The sequence below is a fragment of the Cydia splendana genome, chromosome 3 (assembly GCF_910591565.1).
Source record: "Cydia splendana chromosome 3, ilCydSple1.2, whole genome shotgun sequence".
Classification (NCBI taxonomy): domain Eukaryota; kingdom Metazoa; phylum Arthropoda; class Insecta; order Lepidoptera; family Tortricidae; genus Cydia; species Cydia splendana.
The window spans coordinates 13,042,801-13,064,481 of NC_085962.1; the positions used below are offsets into that span (position 1 = coordinate 13,042,801).

The window sequence follows — 21,681 nt, forward strand, 5'->3', positions numbered from 1 at the left end:
TGTCTGTCTTTTCTGTACTTATTGTCTCTGGTCATGTGGTAAATGCCAGCCGCCGAGGAACTGTCATGTGTGTTGTACGATTAGCCACTTTTGCCTAATTTTTAGTTCCAAAGAAATTTTAATTATGTTTCTGAATAATACAACTACTTAGTCGTTAATTAATCGTTTAAAGACTGCATTAAACGCATATTTGGGTTATAAGTTGCTAAAAACGGATTGCAAATGTCAATATGTCAGGATCTCGGCCTTAATTTCCAACAGAGAATGGTGAGAAACACGGTTAATTACTATTTTATGCTTCTTTTAATTGCTGTAAACTCTTAAACTTTAATCTGGATCGTTTTTTCGGTGACTGTAGTAATACTGAACCTAAATAAATTTGGCATTTTCTCTCACCTTTCATTGAACTTATAAGATTCGGCATAATGTTTGATAATTTTCAGGGCGCAAATATATCGCAGTTGGAAAGAGATATTGGTTCAGAACAGTTCCCACCGAATGAACATTACTTTGGTTTAGTCAATGTAAGTATATTAATGTTTCATGTAGCATGTAATGTCTCATACCTAAGTATGCATACATTTTGTTACTAATTTGCATTTCACTATCTGAAATTTGATATTTTCATTACTCAAACTGAAGGTGATTTGTATGCTAGTTAAGTATACAAGATTACAATAACTAATTAGAAAATGTGTAAAATCCCTCTGTAGTTGAATTCTTTAATATGTAGACATAGCCATTGTTAGAAATGCCTCTGGATTTTGCAAAAAACCATTTGCCTAGAGTAGATGATATTCACTGTGATTAACTTTTGCCTATCAGTATCTAGTAGTGTATTCTTATAGTACTAAGAATGAAGCCAAAATAACTTATGAGGTAATATGCAATCATATTGCTGTCAAGTACTCACAATTTCCCACTTGATTTTAAGTAGGTATTTAATGTAATAATGTTGTGATTAAGGTCAATGTGGCTAATTCCGTCATAGGGTTTATTCTGTCCACTAGCGTTTTTCTCAAACAACAATCAAAATTGATAATTTCATCAACAAAGCAGCAATTGCTTTTAGTTTCAGCTTCAGCAATCAAAAGCAAATGGTTTTTTTTTTTTCAATTGAAAATCAAAGAAATATATATATGCTCCAATAGTCCCTATGACAGAATTAGCCACATTGACCTTACATTAAATAGGTATTTTCAACTGTACATTTTATTTCATTAATAGCTCTTTGGTAAAATACTATGCAGCATTTAGCCAAATACTAAATAACAGGTGAATATTTGTGGAGTGTAAAAAGATATGTACAAACTAGTGATCCAAAAGACTCGAGCCCTGTGAGCTCTTTTTTAGGGCTCGCCTCATCTCTTGACGCCTAAAAGGCTAAAAGCCTATTTTACTAATTAAATAAAAAAGGCTTTTAGCCTTTTAGGTATCAAGAGATGAGGTGAGCCCTAAAAAAGAACTCACAGGGCTTGAGTCTTTTGGGTCACTAGTACAAACTCATTAAATTTGACAGTTGCTTAATTGCATATAGGATCTACTACTACCTGTACTATCTGCATCCATGTTATACCTGAGATCCCTCTGGTTCTAGATCTGGAATTAGCCATCCATACAAATCTACCGGGTTTTAAGTACTTACTCATTTAATATCTTGCCAATTCTTATTTTCTTTAATCAAGATATCACTGATGTCATGTCACTGATAAGCATTCCTATATCAGATGATAAATTCTAATAAGATTTTATAATACCAGTTACATTTTAAAAGGAATGAGTCTTTATTATTTTCTATTACATTACCCACTTTATTGCTTGCGTTTGCTTATTAAATATAATAAAGATCCATGGATATTTTTTCGTATTTGAGCACTGCTTGAAAAAAGTGTGAGTCATAGTTAGCAACAATATAAAGTAAGAGGCATTATAGAAGTGTGAAAAGCAAAACTAAAAAAAGACGAGATATAATTTTTTTTATATATATCTGCCACATTTTTGGGGTGTTAGATAACTAGCAAGTGTATATTGTTTTGATACCAAGAATACAAACATAGACACAAAATCACAACTCTTCCTGTTAGTTGTACCATAGCTAGAGGGCTGTCCATAAATTACGTCATTGATTTTTGACGATTTTTGACCCCTCCCCCCCTGCATCCAAAAATCATGCTTCAAATGACCCCGTTTCCTCCTACGTCATGTAATAATTAAGTATTCCAAAGTTATAACTTGTTCAAGTCAAAAATCATTATCATCATTATTATCAGTTATCATTATCACTTATCACATAACCCTGGTATAATAATATTAATCTATACTATTTACATATTATCATATCAACCTTTAAATAGTTTGTAATAAGCCTTATTGTTAAAATAAGTATATGCAATATGCTTAATTAAAAATGATTTCGAATAATGGGTGATCTTCATATTGAACCATGATTAAAAAGATTCACTTTATTTTCAGTTTGGCAACACTTGCTACAGCAACTCTGTGTTGCAAGCCCTATACTTCTGCCGTCCATTCAGAGAGAAGGTGCTGGAATACAAGGCAAAGAACAAGCGCACCAAGGAGACGCTGCTCTCCTGTTTAGCAGACCTTTTCTACAGTATTGCCACGCAGAAGAAGAAAGTTGGTTCAATAGCTCCAAAGAAATTTATTGCAAGGCTTAGGAAGGAGAAAGGTGAGTTTTGTTACCATGTTGCCCACTATGCAAAATTATAGCTAACCAAGTTTGAATCTAGTTGTACTTTTAATTGGGTTTAGTTGTACATTGTTTCTAAAATTTTATGAAACAAAAGTAAGTAGTGGTAGGTACTTTGTGTGGGCTTGTGCACAAATCACGCGAGGTTCGATAGGGGGAGGGGGGGTCACGAAAAAATCACGATAGATCACGTTGGGGGAGGGGGGGTAATAAGGAAACCTCACGTGTATTTTTCTACAGTGAACGAAACTAAGAAAAAGAACCTACCATATGTGTAGATACTTTTTCTCGGTTTCGTTAAACATAAATCTTCACTCTGCACTTCAAAATAGCGAGTCTATTTAACGGAAATAGAAAAATAAACAAGATTTTCTATATACAATGCTATTTATCTTAAAATAAGGTCGAATGAAAAAAAATCAAAAAAATACACGTAAGGTTGTGTGGGGGGAGGGGGTAGCCAAAAACCTCACCAAATATCACCAAGGGGGAGGAGGGATCAAAAAGTAGCCGAAAACACCGCGCGTGATTTGTGCACAACCCCTGTCTATGAAAGTTGAAATTCCATTGAAACTGAGTGTATGTTTTAATGTAGGTACATTGGTTGGCACGAGGATAAGTTACGATCTTTAAATGTCACTGAAGCCGGCTTTACTTGCAAATACTCGTACCTAAAAACTAAAAACCATCTCTTCTGTGACATTCTTTATATGGTTATTGACTACCTACTCATTCAAAATATACTCAGTGGGGTTTACTGTAACTTAATGCACACACTCAATTACTCATACTCATAATACATATATTTAATAGTATTGTGTTACCACGCACAGAAAAAAAGCTGCCAACAAATTTGATTCTTAAAGCTAGTACATACTAGACACGGCCGGCAACAATGTCCGTGTATAATTCGTTAAACGACTCTCCTTCCCTCAGGTCCTCAGGATTCTTGTACTAAATTGCAATGAATTTCGAGATTTAAAAAAATCCCATGCATGTTTGTCTGTGCATTAAATTTTCTATGTCTTTTCTATTTCGGCAACCCCCCGACGGAGCGGCAGCTGACATTCATGAAGCTTTATTAAATATCTACCTTAACCATAAAGTGGGACCTTAAACCGTAAGCCTGGGAATCACTTGACCAAAAAATCTCCTGCTGGTTATTAGACCTTATGGACTATAAAGAGTATAAAGTGATTGCGTTTATTTTTGTAAATAGAAATAATGATTGTTTTTATTTCCAGAGGAATTCGATAACTACATGCAACAAGATGCCCATGAGTTTTTAAACTTCCTTATCAATCATATAAATGAAATTATTCTAGGTATGTAGCAATGCTGATTTTTAAGATAAGTACTTTACTTAACATTTTGAGAGCCACATCCCTCTCAAATTTGGTAGTTTATTAGGTGATATTACTGATATTAATTGCTTGTGGCTGGATCAACTGTCCAACAAATAGTACAGGAGTGCCCCCTCAGAGCCCTCTCTGGAAGCCCCGATGACCCACTCTCACTCACTTCTGACGCAGCTTAATGGCTCAGAACCAGGATATAAATTTGTGCCATATCTGATGTATTTTAGATTTATTTGTGATTCTTACATGCCATACGATTAAATAAATAAATTGAATTGCTGATTAAAAAAACTTAGTTTTGTCACTTTTTTTATGAAATGGTTCAAGTTTCCCCTGTTTTCCCGCCTAGGCAAGTCTCCCGGACTACCCCTAATCTTTTCAACACTAAGGGCCAGTTGCACCAACCACACTTGACAGACTGATCAACACCACTCAGCAGAGACCTATGAATATTTCCATACAATAAAATGTTACGAACGTTTTACGGTAGCAGGCGATTTGGTGCAACCGATTCTTAGTCTCATAATATTACTTGCACGAATTAATTTGCACAATTATTCTTCCAGCTGAACGTAACCAGAGCACTCTAAAAGTTCAGAAGAACGCCTCGGGCGAGAGCGTGACATGCAACGGCACAAGCACGGCGCCGGGCGGCGGTGACCCGACGTGGGTCCACGAAATATTCCAGGGCACGCTCACGAGCGAGACCCGCTGTCTCAACTGTGAGACTGTTAGCAGTAAGGACGAGCATTTTTTCGACCTGCAGGTACTTATAAATAAATATTTTTGGGACCATCAACCTAGTCCTAGAGTATGCAGTCAGGCTTGTGTTGTGGCATGAAGCTTGAGATCTATAAACAGATGTTATGAGCGAGGCAGGCTGTTTGAGAAATGAGATAGATGCTCAGCGGTAACTTGGTAAGAAAGAACTAACATTACCTCACCTGCTGCTATGAAGTAAAGTAATTATAGCCGCCTAACACAAAGAAGCTTTATAGTTTTGTTTTTGTATTTTAAACCGTAAGTTAAAATTAAGTTCTTTATAAGGGCGTTTCGGACAGTTCGGACTCGGGAGGACAGAGGAATCTTTCATTTTATTGTAAGTTTATCACGCGTAAGTCGAGCCTTGTTGTGTCTTTCTTTATAGTTCTAACGATTTATTTTAGTGCTAGATATGATTATATTAGTCCGCTCAAAAATCATTTTTAGGGTTCCGTACCCAAAGGGTAAAACGGGACCCTATTACTAAGACTTCGCTGTCCGTCCGTCCGTCCGTCCGTCCGTCCGTCCGTCCGTCTGTCACCAGGCTGTATCTCACGAACCGTGATAGCTAGACAGTTGAAATTTTCACAGATGATGTATTTCTGTTGCCGCTATAACAACAAATACTAAAAAAAGAATAAAATAAAGATTTAAATGGGGCTCCCATACAACAAACGTGATTTTTGACCAAAGTTAAGCAACGTCGGGAGTGGTCAGTATTTGGATGGGTGACCGTTTTTTTTTTTTGCTTTTTTTTTGTTTTTTTTTTTTTTTGCATTATGGTACGGAACCCTTCGCGCGCGAGTCCGACTCGCACTTGCCCGGTTTTTTTTTTTTATACCAAAACTGCGATATACATAGAAAAGTACAACACAATTCTTGTCTATAGTTATTTGTACAACAAGAGATCAAAGTTTGATATTTCTTCGAGTGCTTATTTTGAGTCCCGTGCAAGCGAAAGATTCTATAATAGATTCACGAGCGTAGCGAGTGAATCTAATTTAGAATCTTGAGCGTAGTAAGGGACTCAAAAGCGCACGAGATGTAAATAACTTTGATCTCGTGTAGTACACAAAATTTTTCATCGGAGCAGTGAGAACATACCAACCTATTAGACAACTTGCAAAATGTAATCCTTCTTCATCACTTATTTTATTTTTATTACTCATGTTTTCTTAACACATTCGACACCGCGTACCCGACTCTCGGGCACTCGTAAACTTTACTCAGATGCCGGACAACCCGCCCAGCGGGTTGTTTTGTACGTAGATATAGACGACCGGTTTCTGGGGTAGTGCGCCGTTTTTTGCCCCGTTGCGAAAGTGTTAAGATATACAAACAATTAAGTTTAATTACCGCAATCGAACACAAAAACAAAACGTAATAATAAATTTCAGTAAAATAATATGGAAATAATATGGAACATCAACTGACACTTCAATCGACAACTTCTTTTTTTGTAAAAAAAAACTTTCTAATATACGGTCCGAATTGCGGATATGTACTATTTGTCAACTATGGTAGAAATTCTAATAAGTAAAATAATTAATTTTGCGTGATAATCTGTGTATTTTTTGAGTTCATTATTTTAATTGTACAATAAAATACCTAAAATATAGTATTTTATCAGTTTTTATCAAATCTTAAACTTTATTTTTATTTATTAATTATTAAGAATTCATACTCGTACGTGGTTTGGAACGATGCGGTCTGAAGTTTTCGGGGGTCTATTATAAACCGTCAATATACCGTTGAATGTCGTTTTAACTTTTTTTTGTCTGTTTCTTTTTGCTAACAGTGTGAAAGGGACAGAGATAATAGAACCCAAGTATTTCGAACTTGTATTAGACCCCGCATGTTGAAATGACATTTGACTATATAGGTCACTTGAATGTCATTTTGTCTCACTCAGTGAGCAAAATCGCATTTTGCTCACTGTTTTTAAGAAGCAAAGTACTCTTGTTCGAGCTGCTGAGATGAAAAACATATTTTCAATATTTTTTATTTATTGTCCAATAGTGCTCAAATGGAACTCTATGCACATGGACCATAGAGGAGCTGTTGGGCAAATTTAGTTACTTAAGAATTAGTTTTAGTTAATTTAATTTATTGTGTTATTTATATATGTAATGTAACTATTGAAATGTATGGATCTTGTTATCCGAAATAAATATATTAAATATCAAATAAAATTTTCGATTATTCCAGGTGGACGTAGGCCAGAACACAAGCATAACGCACTGTCTAAAATGCTTCAGCGACACGGAAACGTTATGCAACGACAACAAATTCAAGTGTGATAACTGCAGCAGCTACCAGGAGGCGCAGAAGAGGATGAGAGTGAAGAAGCTACCGCTCATACTCGCGCTGCACCTCAAGAGATTTAAATATATGGAGCAATATAATAGGCATATAAAAGTGTCACATAGAGTTGTGTTTCCCTTGGAGCTCAGGTTATTTAACACGGTTAGTATTTTATTTTTTACCAGTCCCATCTTGTCCTGAGGCCCTTATAGTACACTAAGGTACTAATTAAAGATAAAGATAGCCTTTATTGCTAGATATTATGTGTAGTTACATGTTTTATTCTATTTCCTCTATTTTTTTTTTATTATTTCTAGCTTGTCCACTGACATAGGCCTCCTCTAAAACCTTCCAGCGCTCTCTCTCCCGCGCTTCCCTACTCCAAGCTGGTCCAGCAACCTTCTTTATATCATCTTCCCACCTTAGTATCTGTCTGCCTCTTTTTCTTTTAGCATCTCTGGGGTACCAACAACTGCGATCATATATAACCATGGATACCGCCTTTAGGAACATTACCGTTCAAATTCTCGGACACATACACAATTACGCCTACATTCAAATAAGACGACGCGTTTACAGAGCCTGTAATCAAAGCTGGTAAACAAAATAAGAGTCATCTTTATTACACTAATGGTACATAGCTAAGTGTAGATGAAATGCATATAATGTCAATAACTACCAATCAGCGACATTAATCCGCTAATAACCTTCTTGCTGTACGTACTGGCCGCTGAGAGTTCGCGGTTCATATTTGATTGGAATATGACTTGGACAGGGATAGGTTTATGCCATACAGTGAAGAACCAGTCAAATAATTCACGTATAATAATTTAATGCAGATTAAAAGATAACTAGTTAAAATGTTGTTATGACATGACAGACTAACTCAACATAAGTAAATATATCATTGTTGTATAAATGTATTCCGCTATAATAAGTATTTTGTATATTTTATTATCAATCTGCATGGCAGTGCGAAGTCACGTTCAGGTGTAGTCTGTCCGTTTTTCTAAGATCAAGTACGCCATAGTAAATGTATGGCGAACTTGATCTTAGAAATCGGACTGGCTATACAGTCTGCAAAATTTACATGGGTACACGAATCGGGTCAAAAATATTTGAACAGGCGGAGTCACAATAAATCCCCACTTTCAGTTCAGAATATTTTATATGTATATAGCCGGTCAAGCAAGTCTGTCAGTAGAAAAAGGTGCAAAATTAAAATTTTGTATAGGACCACAGCCGTTCGCGCGCTTACATTTTGTAAATTTGCCGCTCTTATAATATTTTAAACTTTCGCGTTTTGAACACATATTAACTCACATTATACGAAACGAAACTGATTTACGTCGGTCAAGGTAATTGAATATAATTCGCGTTAGACCCGTCTATAATGTGAGTTAATATGTTTGCCGCTCTTTTCTACTGACGGAAATGGCTTGAGAGAGAACCTACATATATGTGACAGTAGAGGGTGGATTCAAATGATCAACATTTTCAGATAATGTGTGTATTTGTTAAATTAATTCAGTGAAAGCATGATAGGAAAAATGTATCTACATATAGGAGACCGGGTATGATTATTATCTCACGTGTTATATCTCATGAATAGAACATATTCTAGATATCTTGCCAGGCATCCACTCAATTTCATGTCTCTCTAATTGGACAGCTTTTTTCCATAGTTCTCTGCGAATAGCATCTTGTGGGAATCTGAATGGAAAGTAAAGTAAAATGACAATACCAAATTTGATTATTAATTTGAAATAACTAGGTAGTTTTTTTATAGCTCCATCTCATGAAATAAAAAAGGTAAATACAAATCTGTAAGAAGGAATTTATTACTACATTTATAATTATATAGAAAATACCCAAACCAAACACAAGTTAATAAAATAGTCTACTTCATTTAGCATAACACCATCCCTATTATCCTCGCAATTTAAAAAGTCGTATGTTGTTACGAAAGTCGTATGCAGTTGTTACGTTTTAGCTTAGCACGGTAGTATTGAAAACAAATCGTCATGTTTTTTTCCAAATTCTACTGAAGTTATCTGTTTACTACAAGTGAAAAGTGATTCCACTGTCCTTGGTATGAACTAAAATAACTTCTGCACCACTTCACGACACATGAATATATTTTTAATTACAAGAAAACGTTGTTTTTATAAATCAATTTAGCCATTTGTCACTGACTGTCATCTCGGTGGTATTGAGATTGCCAATCGAGCAGTTTGTAAGTGTAAGTACCGCCTATCGCGGGGTAGTTTGCGTTGGGTCATAATTGAGCGGACAGAATACTTCCATGTATAGCATTTCGCTGACCAAGTACCAATGGGTTAGTTTCTGTGAGGTAATTAGTACCTTGAACAACTTGAGTAAAATTAAATCCATTTTCAATTGAAACTAAAGTTGCATTCCATTTGTTTACTTTACGTCGGTTTTAAAACAAGAAATTCAACCTTATTCCTTACACTATTGAGTTAAAATTCAATTTAAAATCAAATTTTCTTGTACGATGGGCCTTAGGAGAATATGATTAGCTACTTCTGTCAAGTCATTCTTCTTAGTTACCATTTGATAGAAATGAGAACAGATAATTTTTTACAAGCTTTTATTTAGTTTCACCTGACCGTTGTCTGTCTGTCTGTCTGTGTGTAATCAAATCTTGCAAGTTAAATTTGATCCACTTCCCGGTTTCCGATTGAGCTGAAATCTTGCATACATACGTAAGTCGGGTGACAATGCAATATTATGGTGTCATCGAGCTGATCTGATGATGGAGACCGGAGGTGGCCATAGGAACTCTGTGATAAAACAACGAAACCTAATTGTGTTTGGGGTTTTTAGAATTGTCTCGATGAGTATTAGTTGCCTGTGGAAAAAAATACAGTCGGCGATAAAAGCTTGTACCAAAAATGAAATTTTTGCCAAAAACTTAATTATCTTATATATTTCATGTATGATATTGATAAATCTGATACTTTATTATCTTAAGACTTTAATAACAATAACAAGCCTATAAAGGCCAGTTAGGGTAAGAGAAACATGTATGGGATTGTCATGTTCATCCTCTTGTCCGGGAAATATAAATTGTTCTATTTTCTCCAACTATCCTATCATATCAAAAACGTTCAGGAAAACGGGTATATTTCTGCCTGCGGACATTCAGGGCCTACACAGACGGACTGCAACCCGACTGCAAGTTGTATGGGAACTGCACACCAACTGCGACGTCGTCGTGCAGTTCCCATACAAGTTGCAGTCCGTCTGTACCGGCTCTTAGGATTCGGGAACAATATTTAAATTTGAACAGTGTGCCCATTCGCTCGAGAAAACTTCCTTCTATCCTTAATAAAGAGCAAATTGCAGTCGGACGACGCGGTGAACCCGGACCGGTTGTACGACCTGGTGGCCGTTGTGGTGCACTGCGGCTCCGGGCCCAACCGCGGCCACTACATCAGCATCGTCAAGAGCCACGGCTTCTGGCTGCTGTTCGACGATGACATGGTCGATGTGAGTACCACTCTATGTAATGACTAGGGTCTCTAGGGGGAACTACTTGTTCTCAAATTGCAGTCGGACGACGCGGTGAACCCGGACCGGTTGTACGACCTGGTGGCCGTCGTAGTGCACTGCGGCTCCGGGCCCAACTGCGGCCACTACATCAGCATCGTCAAGAGCCACGGCTTCTGGCTGCTGTTCGACGACGATATGGTCGATGTGAGTACTCTATGTAGTATGTAGTGACTCTAGGGGGAACCACTTGTTCTCAAATTGCAGTCGGACGACGCGGTGAACCCGGACCGGCTGTACGACCTGGTGGCCGTCGTGGTGCACTGCGGCTCCGGGCCCAACCGCGGCCACTACATCAGCATCGTCAAGAGCCACGGCTTCTGGCTGCTGTTCGACGACGATATGGTCGATGTGAGTACTCTATGTAATATGTAGTGACTCTAGGGGGAACTACTTGTTCTCAAATTGCAGTCGGACGACGCGGTGACCCCGGACCGGCTGTACGACCTGGTGGCCGTTGTGGTGCACTGCGGCTCCGGCCCCAACCGCGGCCACTACATCAGCATCGTCAAGAGCCACGGCTTCTGGCTGCTGTTCGACGACGATATGGTCGATGTGAGTACTCTATGTAATATGTAGTGACTCTAGGGGGAACTACTTGTTCTCAAATTGCAGTCGGACGACGCGGTGAACCCGGACCGGCTGTACGACCTGGTGGCCGTTGTGGTGCACTGCGGCTCCGGGCCCAACCGCGGCCACTACATCAGCATCGTCAAGAGCCACGGCTTCTGGCTGCTGTTCGACAACGATATAGTCGATGTGAGTACCACACTGCAGTGACTCTAGGGTCACTAGGGGGAACTATACTTGTTCTCAAATTAAATATGTGACGTTCCACGGGAACGGGTACCTTATGGCGGCTGGCGGTTTATTCACTACGCTCCAATACGAATACGCTGCTACGCGTCGTAAGCGCCAACCGCCATAAGGTACCTTTACCCATGGGACGTCACATATTGTTTTTATGTTGGAAAAAAAATGTGTCGTATGAGGAAATTAAAAGACTGGTTCAAGAGAAAAGATTGGCGATTACTCCACCGACAAGAGCAAAGCTCTTAAGTTATATGATGATGAAAATTAAAAATCCTATCCATGTATCCTTATATCAATAACTATTTCGCCGGCAATCCATTATTTTTCCAAACGAAACAACAATTGTAATAAGGTAAAAAAGTATACATATACATATCTTTGACGTTGACTGTAGGTAGGTACATATGTATGCATGTCAGTGTTATGGATGGCGTAAGCTCTACCTAAACTTATAAGTGTAAAAAAAGTCTCACTCACCTCTAACGGATCGGCCACAACTGCGCGACCGGCAACCATAGGTTGGAGTACAACACAGCGATCGGACCTTTCGTTTAAACCTATAGTTACCGCCGCCGCTGTCGCCGGACGCGCAAAGTCGTTGCCGAGCCGTAAGGGTGTCCGCTTAGCGTTGCTTAGGTATACTATTTTTCTTTAACCCGCTCCGTACATCCACGCCAGCTAGCGGACACCCTTAACAGTAATATCTACTACGTCTTGTTCAGTGCGTAGCGTAACATCCACTATCTTAAGAGTAGGTACTGCTCAACGTCAGATTATACTATTCTTACTAAAACCCTCTCTTTTTTTTTCAGAAAATAGACGCGTCAGCTATAGAAGACTTCTACGGCCTAACTTCAGATATACAAAAATCGTCAGAAACGGGATATATACTATTTTATCAATCTAGAGATGCTAGCTGTTAAGTTTAACTAATTTAATTAATTTATATTATATAATAGGTTAGTGCCGAGTACGTTCTTTAATATGCCTCGTTTGTTAAAGTTGAAAGGGCATAATAAAATTATTGAAATATTGTTCAATTCGAAACATTGAGATATTCATCTTTTAGATTTCATTTGTAAATAAATATATTTCATTTCAAATTATTATCTGAAATTTGATTTTTATTTTATGGATTTGTGGGGAGTTCACTTGGTCTACATAAGTAAATAATATTTGAAGTCTGTCATCACTCATCAAGGGCAGTGCCAGTGACCCGAATTGAGTATGGTCGACCAGGTTAATGCCACTATGGGGCTATAGCAGTGGTTCCCAAAGTTGACTGGGCTCCGACCCACCTAACAAAAACTACCAAATTCGGTACCCACCTCTTAGCCGTTTTAAAAAGGGGACGTTCAACAATTGGTAACGATTAGATTCCCTACTAGTTTCAGGGCCCGCTCAATATTGACTCGCGACCCATAGTTTGGGAAATGCTGGGTTATAGTGTATATTTGAGTTTTTTTAAACAACGTGAATTACAATAGGCCCCCCTCCCTCAAAATCCATACTAATATTATAAAGGCGAAAGTGTGTCTGTGTGTATGTTACCTCTTCACGCTTAAGCCGCTGAACCGATATAATTGAAATTTGGTATAGAAATAGTTTGAGTTTTTATGTCGGAAATCATCCCTGAAGAGAGTGCCAAGGAGGGTGGAGTTGAAAGAGTTAATGAATTGCCTAATAATAGAAGTAAGCAATGCGCGAATTGAATGATTGCTATTAGCATTACCCAGGCGCTATACCTACTTTAGCTGCTGTCACTAATTCCACGCAGACGAAGTCGCGGGCAAAAGCTAGTGGATGATAATATGAAAAGTTTATTACTGTCCTATGAGCTACGCGTACGCGCGACTAAAGGCAACTTGAACAATTTGTCACAAGGTAAGCGCTTCAATTTAGGAACGTTATAGAACTTCTTTAGTTGTAATCATTAGCCTTTAAGCGACAGAGACGCAGCAATACGTAAGTGACATGCTCTTATCTCTACTGTGACCGTTAACACATTCAACACCAAGAACCCGACTGTCGGGTACACTGTTCGTAGCGACTACGCGCTACATACGACGAAACCGTGGCTACGCGCTACGAGCGTAACCCGTAGCACTTAGTGGTATTGAATGTGTTAAGTTACCTTCTTACTCGGAACCAGTGGCGGATTTGCAGTCTTTGCCACCCTAGGCCCCAGGCCCTGTAGCCGCCCCTTTCTCAGCACCCATCATATTGACTACATTTTGAGTTAATTCTTGTTATCATCAGCGAATTTTTTGTCACAATTTGCCGCCCTAGTCCCGGGCCTACTTGGCCTTAGGGCAAATCCGCCACTGCTCGTAACCGAATTTTCGATTCAATTTAGGCGGTTATCACCATGCCGTTGCCAAAGAGCATAGATGTAATCACTACGAAGGTTCGTCGTTGCGACGGTAAAAATCGAAGCGCCGGACGTCGCTCTGCGAAGCAGTGTGATAACCGCTTTAACCTAATCAAAAATAACATATTGAGGTTATAAAGTATTGCAAATGAAACAAGAGCTTCCTTAAATTACTTTAATCCCCTTAGGCTATGAATTCATATGGGATCGGAGCCAACAGCACAGGTTTCTCTGTACCACTGACGATATGAGCGGGCTTGGGGGCAGCAGGCTGTCTCTTCAGCTTGACAACCTTGTTGGCGGCCTTCGCTTCCTTCAGCAGCCTCTCATTCTCCTTGACGCGCTTGAGGAAGTCCTGTCTGCACTTGGAGTGCTTCACGTGCTCAACGCGGATATTGATGCGCTTGGGGATGATGCGGCCGCGAACTCGCTTGTTTACGATGACTCCTAAGGCATGGGCTGTGACGTTGTATACTCGGCCTGTCTTTCCGTGGTAGACCTTGTGTGGCATACCCTTTTGAACGGCACCGTTACCCTGGAATAAGAGAAGTGATGACCAATTAGTTTTTTTTTATACTCTTGCTAAAAACATTTTTTTTAAATAGAATGTATTGGTATATTATTGTTGTAAATAATACATTTCCTAGAAGTTGATGGCATCCAAAAAATATCCTTTATAAAATTGTTTTTGGACAAGAATTTGCACTAGAGATGGGCGTAATATTTGGTAATCGGCAAGTTTTCATATTTGGCCGAATGATTTGGTTATAGTACCAAACATACAGCAAATATTTTACTAATTATGTTTGTCTTGTTGCAACACTGTAAAAGCTACTCCAGAACTTTTCAATAACCTTCTTACCGTCAGGTTACGGGTTACACTTTCCCATTGTCATTAAAATCATTAAAATAAATGGGAAATAAAAATTTGCACTTTACTCATTTAACACATTCCCCATCCCACCTGAAGGCAAATAATTTATCATCATTATGGGCCTTTCGGCCGCGTATGTAACCGAGTTTTGTAACCAGGTACAAAATAAGAAAATTTACTCTTTTCTCATAACCAGTTATAAACCAGTAAAAATATTTAGAGACTTAGAAATATTTTAAATAGTTACCATAAAAGAATTTCTGTTCTTGTTTTGTATTTCGCTAATTTACCTAAAAAGACCTTTAATTCTTATCTTGTAACAAAACTTTTCAGTTTTCACCCTTTCGATATAGAAAATTGAATTAATATAACTTGTTAAGTTTGAAAATAATTAATTTGAAGTACTACGTTGAATATGTATAGTTGTAGAGTTAATGAACCCCATTTGCTTGCCGGTGAGTATACATAATTATTGTCAATGGCGATAACGATAAGAAAACTTGGGAAATTCTTTACGTAATGTTTTCTCGTATTTAACAAAATTTGGCTCAACAAATCAATGTGAAGCAGTGTTGAGGTGCAACTATTGCATCTTAAGGCGTGATATTAATGTAGGTATTTATGTAAAGGCGCGTCTCGATATCGCGCGGCGGCCGCGCGAGCAATGTTCGACCGCGGCAAACTTGTATTTTGGCTCGCGAGCCAATTTCGGCACCATCTTGAACTTATGCGCGGTGGCGGCGTGCGGCAGGCGATCCGACGATCGACCACATTATATCACAAAAATTAATTATTCGGAACGAAGTATAGCCAAATAGAAAAATGATCTGTTGCGATAATCACTACATTTACTGTTCCATAGAAACTGCTTATAGTGTAAACAACATTATTTGCGGTATTTGACGTCTGTCACTCACAACAGCAATACTACGTAAAATGTCTTGCACATCGAAATCACAAAGGAAAACAACTGCACTGCGGACGTTTACGTTCTACGTCTTTTTTTTTTTAATTTTAGGGTTGGCCGGACACCACCGTTATGAATCGGTAGTCGTCTAAGTAAATCGATATGAATTTTTCATTTTTCTTTAAATAAAAATAAGGAAAAGGTGGATAATTAACTGTAAATATGGATATATTTATCGTCACTTAACAGACAACAAATTTAACACAGAAATAACATAAATAAACTTTAAAATAGATCCCCAGTTAGTTTCAATTTTGACAATGGGTGCGACCTACTCGGTCGGTGTATTAAATGCATTTAGCTTGCGGGAAATCATATAATTCTAGCTTTATTTAAATCTCAAATAAAAATTCATTATACGTCACAATTCGATACCTCAGTCTACGTGCCATCCAATCGTAATCGCTTGCTGTGACAATCGATTTGCGTTAGTTACATCTCTATATACGTCAGTCATAATGTGTCAAATACCGCAAATAATGCTGTTTATACTTATAGTGCCGTATAATTCAATTAAAGTACGACACTTTTCATTATCCATGTATGCGGCCGCGCGTGCCAACTGAAATATATACACACCCGTCCCAACTGCGCGCGACATTCCTTTGCCGCGCGTCGAAACACCGACAATGAATGGTTCGTCGCGCGGCGCGTTCGAGCGCGCCAATGATCGAGTTGGCTCGCGCGGCAGCCCGGTATCCATTGCGCGCGGCCGCCGCGCGAGCCAATGTTCGATAGCTTGCCGCGCAATATGGAGACGGGCCTTAATGACAATATTTTCTATATTGTTAGTTGAGTAAATATAAAACGAATTAATTAAAAACTTGTTATAATCGAATATATGTAAATACGTATTACGGCAACGGGTTAAATAAAGTGTGAAGAGTAAAATTATTAATCGTCAAAGGTATTTTAAGAATTCTTATTATATCGGCTGCATATTTTTGAGTAAAAACTTGGGAATTATCTTCGTAATTGACTAGTTGCAACCAAAATCCATGCTGCTCCAAATGTTCAGAGCAGGCACAACTTCTTGGTGGAATGTAATAGTTGTACACAAGAAGCAGATTAGCTTTTAACATATCTGGAATTGGTAACAAGAGCTGATTATTGCATCCTCTAAAAATGCAATGATCAGGATTATCCAATGCTCTCAATAGTGGACGAACATCTTGATGGTAACAAGAAAAGATAAAACATTCTTCTTTTGTATCCTAACAGCGGTTACAAAACATAGTTACAAAAGCGGCCGAGAATGTTTGAGTTTGTAACTGGTTATGAGAAAAGAGTAAATTTTCTTATTTTGTACCTGGTTACAAAACTCGGTTACATACGCGGCTGAAAGGATTATGGAATGCAGTTGGAAGAAATTACATGTAGGTAGAAGCCAGATAGCTGGATATTGACTTGAATGTATAAGTAAGAATCTAATACTAGCTTCCCTTAGTAAAGGGCCTTTGTTATTATTAGCTGCAAAAGAATTACTGATAATGTCAACTACTGGACTTACTGGTTATGGATATGAGATAAAGCCAACTGACAGGCAGTCTTCAAAGCAATACAATAAAGAATCATGTATATTGTGGCCTTCTTTACTAATTAATCTTGTTTTATTTTTAATATTTGTTGTAATAGCAATAACATAAATTGGTAACCACTGAGAAAATTTTAACTTTCTACCAATTACATGAGATATAACGCATTGAGAGACAGATAGGCAGCAGCTTTGGCACCTATTGGGTATGAATTCTTAAAGAAATGTGGTGTAAGGGAAACTGCAAAAACCAGCAATATTCTAAACGTTTTGAGTTTATAAATTGAATAACATATGCATTCATATGAAATTATTGTAGAACTCTAAGATAAAAATAGGAGTCTTAACTAACCCTGATGTCAACGATGTCTCCAACTTTGTACACTTTCATATACGTGGAGAGCGGGATGACGCCATGGGTGCGGAACCGGCGGGCGAACAGATCCCTTGTACCGCGGCGGTAACCCTTTGAGTTTGTCATCTTGTCGCCTGAAATCAAACCAACGTTGTTCAGATTTCTGCACGTGGACTTAACAACTACACTGATCACTTAATATATGAAACTGTTTGTAAAAAAACATTATTCCTATACATTGTCTAAAGCTCGATCTACATTTTTATGAGTTTTTTAGCGGATGTGTGATGAAATTATATATTTTAAAGAAATAATTTACTAATCACCTTTGCTTACAAAGCTTGACGGATAAAGAAAGAGGTTAGTTTAGTTTATGGTATAGAGTAGAAAGGAAAAGGAAGTCAGTGCTGGTTTTTAATATGACTCATACACGGTCGAACCATATTACCAAACTCATATCTTCTATTTATATCATTTAGTTTATTTGTATTCTTTTTTATGAAGAGTTGAATTTTTATGTACCTTCATTCAAAAAATATATAATTAAATGCCTTTTTAAAATATGCTTTACAGTCAATAAAATAAAACCCTTAATATTATAAAAACTAAATCAGCCGGGCGTACCGGACCGCGGTTAGCATATTTTTTTCTCGTTCTTAAGCCCCCTCCAGACTATGCGCGTGAATCGCGGGCGAAGCCGTGACCGCGAGTGTGGAGGAGGCTTTACGGACGTACAACGGATAGGACCATCTTTCACACGATTGAACAGGATAGGACCCAACCAAGTCACGGTCCGGTACGCCCGTCTGTTGAAGCTTTAAACCATAAATAACCACACATAAATAAAGGCCAGTCCAAACGGGAACAATACAATTTTTCGCCAATCTGATAGTCTGATTAGTGGTGCCGAGTTGCCGACGCAAACGCAAAAATTGGCTCGCCGATTTTAACCACTGATTATGACTATAGGGCTTGCAATTCGAATATTCGAATTTGTCGAATATTCGACCTGTTTTGATATTCGAATATTCGGCCGCTCAGGTTTCGAATATTCGAATATTTTTTATTACTATAAAAAATCTATTTCATCCGCTGTAGTTACAGTTCTTGTGTGTTTTCCGGGTATTTACAGTGAATGAGGAACGGTAGGTACCCAAATACGAAGGAAATAATATTTTTACTGTATTCCTCTCGATAGACTTCGTGAATACAGTGAAACCTAACTCAATTTGAAAGAAAACGAAATCAAAAAGTATGTTATTTTTACGGTGCGTAAGTTTTAAGTTAAAGGGTCATTCTGTTTATTCAGTGCAAGCGTACGTTAAGCGATTTTTTTAAGACTAAACCTTGCCCGCACTTATCGCAATTCTTAAATTTGATCATACCAAACCTGCCCAACTAGGTAATCTAACTATGCACCTTTAGCTGACGAATAATCCACCCAGTAGTCAACTAACTATTTCCCTTAAATATTCCAATATTATATATACATTAGGAATAAAAACTGGCTAAAACAAATAAACTATAAAGTCAATAAAGATTCAAAATACAATGGAATTAAAGGCCTTTTAACAGGCCTCTCAGTGACTACAAGTTAATTTAAATCAGAAAATAATTACATCTTAAAAAAAATATCTTACATAAGTACCTAGGTTTTGGATCTTAGAGAATATAACCAAACCGAGTGGCCATTAACAGGCGTTCCCCTCTGTCGAAAATAGGCGGCCAATGGTCAACCACATGTCAACCACATGTATGGACTGACGTTTATCTGACATGACGTACCTATACATTTGATGTGCCCCTCCCCCGCAAAAAACGGCAGACTAGACATGGCGTCTCCGTTGGTTATATTCTCTAAGGTTTGGATGGTTAGGCCCCATTCGCACGACAGCTTAAAAAGCGTTGCGTTAAAACCCGACGTTGGGGCTTTTTTACCGTTTCCAATATTTGTGTTCATATGAACGCTTAAAAATCACTTGTGAGTCGTACTGCCACGTACGCATCTCATCAAAGCCATACTTTATTTGCTATTACGACGTATTATTTGAATATAGCTTGAATATTTCAGGAATTTGTAAGCATAAGTTGACATTTTTAAGGTGAAACTAATAATAATCTTGACGATTGACACCAAAAATTGACACTTGACTTGACAGCCAACTGACAGCAGCGCCGGCGCTTTTTTAACGCTTGTGAGAACAGATACACGGAGTTCCGTATGCTCTATTCAATTTGACGCCAACGCTCAACGCCGAAAATCGAACAGTGCTCGATAAAAAAGCGCCGCGCTTAAAAACCGCCTTCGTGTGAATACATACATGGTTATCCATTTGCGTCATTCAAACGCTTTTTTAACGCGCGTTGAAAAAGCTGCCGTGCGAACGGGGCCTTAAAGTTATATTATTTCACGCAACGACGCATTTATAATAAAAGTTTTATCTATAAATATTGAATACGTCTTATTTTGCCGTTTTACTTGTTTTTATAAATGTGGGCATCTCATAGTAGGATGCTAAAATCTAGTCAATTAAGTGGATTTCTGCAAAATATCATTAGTTTTAGCAATATGTGAAAAAAGCTTTTGAATATACGATAAATACGATAATAAACCGATTTCTCGTTCTTTTTCTTATTTTTTATAATATTCGAATAATTATTCGAATATTCGAATATGTCGTCAGAAAAAGTCGAATATTCGAATAGCTGAAAGTTTCGAATATTTGCAATCCCTAATTATGACTGATATTACCTCCGAGGATATTACCGATAAAATGGAGGTGTGGACCAGGGATGTTACGGAGCTCCGTTTCCGTTTCCGTTAAGGCGGAACTTCCGTTTGGTATTACACATCCGTTTCTGTTCCGGTTCCGTTATGTTTGAAACGGAAGTTATAACGGATGTCAATGCTTCGCGCGGCGGCGTACATCAAAAACAAACAGGTTCATACCAGTCATTCGCTCATCGCCCCGCTTGCCACGTGCTACGCTAATTTGTTGTTTGTTTGTATACTTTGTTTTATTCGTGTTATTAAAATTAAAATCGTATGTGTTCTGTTGTGTAGTGACTACTGACTGTGTGTAGTGTGTGTGGTGAATGTTAGTGTGTAAAAAACGCACAATGAAGCCGAAATCAAGTTCGATTTGGAACTATTTTGATGAAGTTAGTGGGGACACGGCTAAGTGTAAACTTTGTCTGAAGGCAGGCGTGGCTCACTCCGCGACTTCGTCGTTTTGCTACAGGTAGCTAAAAGTACATCCGTTCGGCCCCAATTTTGGGGTTTGCCATAAGCCGCGCGTGGCGCTGTCGCCACCTAGCGGCCATATCTGTGCTGATCGTAACAGACGCGTTTTGTTAGAGAGTGAGTCTTCTGTACCTAGTACTATTATTTATTCTGTGCTGAAGGTTTATTCTAGAAAGGGGAAAACGACTACATCGTTAAAAAGTCATTTGAAGTGTATGCATGTTGCAGAATATGATCAATTTAACCAATCAGAAGTTGAAAAGATAAATAGTTAAATACACAGCCTTCGACATCCAAAGACACGCCGCTTCAAGAGGCGAAAAAACAAATGACCCTTAAAGAAACTGCTAAAAAATCAAAAGTGGTGCAATTCCAATCCAAAATAAAGGCCTGGCATAATAAAGGCTGATTAATATTTGGAATTTTTGTTTTTAATAGACCTACCCTTAACATCTCGTCCACCTATCACTCAGGCTCCGATTCTGGTTCCGTTTTCAGTTCCGTTTCCGTTTTCGGTTCCGTTTCCGTTTTCGGTTCCGATAAAACCACATCCGTTACATCCCTGGTGTGGACGCAAGAATACCACTTTGTGACGTTTACATTCGCGTTTGGGGGCATTTTTAAAAATTTAGATTGCTCAAAATCACCATAAATCTAAAATTGATGATTAAATATAAGGCGTATTATCCAGACTAGTCAATTTTTCGCCAATCTGATTCAATTGCCCGATCGAATCAGGAGGTGCGGACGCAAATACCAATTTGGCTCGCCGAATTCAACCGCCGATAATGACCGATATTACCGATAAAATGA

General features: G+C 38.1%; 2 protein-coding genes across 4 annotated transcripts; one reads left to right on the top strand and one right to left on the bottom strand.

Annotated features, from left to right (window-relative positions):
• Nucleotides 1–29: 29 nt before the first annotated feature.
• LOC134806853 (ubiquitin carboxyl-terminal hydrolase 46) lies at nucleotides 30–12,639 on the top strand. Of its 3 annotated transcripts, XM_063780255.1 has the most exons (8): nucleotides 30–267; nucleotides 444–524; nucleotides 2,473–2,689; nucleotides 3,955–4,035; nucleotides 4,635–4,834; nucleotides 7,039–7,296; nucleotides 10,918–11,061; nucleotides 12,336–12,639. In XM_063780255.1, the coding sequence occupies exons 1-8, from the start codon at nucleotides 223–225 to the stop codon at nucleotides 12,444–12,446; spliced, it is 1,137 nt and encodes a 378-aa protein (XP_063636325.1). In that variant the 5' UTR covers nucleotides 30–222; the 3' UTR covers nucleotides 12,447–12,639. The 3 variants fall into 3 exon arrangements, with proteins under 3 accessions (XP_063636325.1, XP_063636326.1, XP_063636327.1); XM_063780256.1 differs by lacking the exons at nucleotides 10,918–11,061; nucleotides 12,336–12,639 and adding an exon at nucleotides 10,495–10,692 and having other exon boundaries at nucleotides 31–267; XM_063780257.1 differs by lacking the exons at nucleotides 10,918–11,061; nucleotides 12,336–12,639 and adding an exon at nucleotides 10,507–10,692 and having other exon boundaries at nucleotides 31–267.
• A 1,416-nt stretch (nucleotides 12,640–14,055) lies between these two features.
• LOC134806536 (large ribosomal subunit protein eL21) lies at nucleotides 14,056–18,038 on the bottom strand. Its single transcript, XM_063779836.1, has 3 exons — nucleotides 17,951–18,038; nucleotides 17,622–17,758; nucleotides 14,056–14,429 (listed from the first exon to the last, which is right to left on the bottom strand). Exons 2-3 carry the CDS (start codon nucleotides 17,748–17,750, stop codon nucleotides 14,079–14,081), a joined length of 480 nt encoding a protein of 159 aa, XP_063635906.1. The 5' UTR covers nucleotides 17,751–17,758; nucleotides 17,951–18,038; the 3' UTR covers nucleotides 14,056–14,078.
• Nucleotides 18,039–21,681: the final 3,643 nt, after the last annotated feature.

Excerpts from the sequence above, each read along its gene's own strand:
- LOC134806536 (XM_063779836.1), bottom strand. The coding sequence starts at position 17,750 with ATGACAAACTCAAAGGGTTACCGCCGCGGTACAAGGGATCTGTTCGCC. Across the intron at positions 14,430-17,621 it reads GAGACATCGTTGACATCAGG|GGTAACGGTGCCGTTCAAAA; the intron begins GTTAGTTAAGAC and ends CTCTTATTCCAG.
- LOC134806853 (XM_063780255.1), top strand. The coding sequence starts at position 223 with ATGTCAATATGTCAGGATCTCGGCCTTAATTTCCAACAGAGAATG. Across the intron at positions 525-2,472 it reads ATTACTTTGGTTTAGTCAAT|TTTGGCAACACTTGCTACAG; the intron begins GTAAGTATATTA and ends CTTTATTTTCAG. Across the intron at positions 4,036-4,634 it reads TATAAATGAAATTATTCTAG|CTGAACGTAACCAGAGCACT; the intron begins GTATGTAGCAAT and ends TTATTCTTCCAG.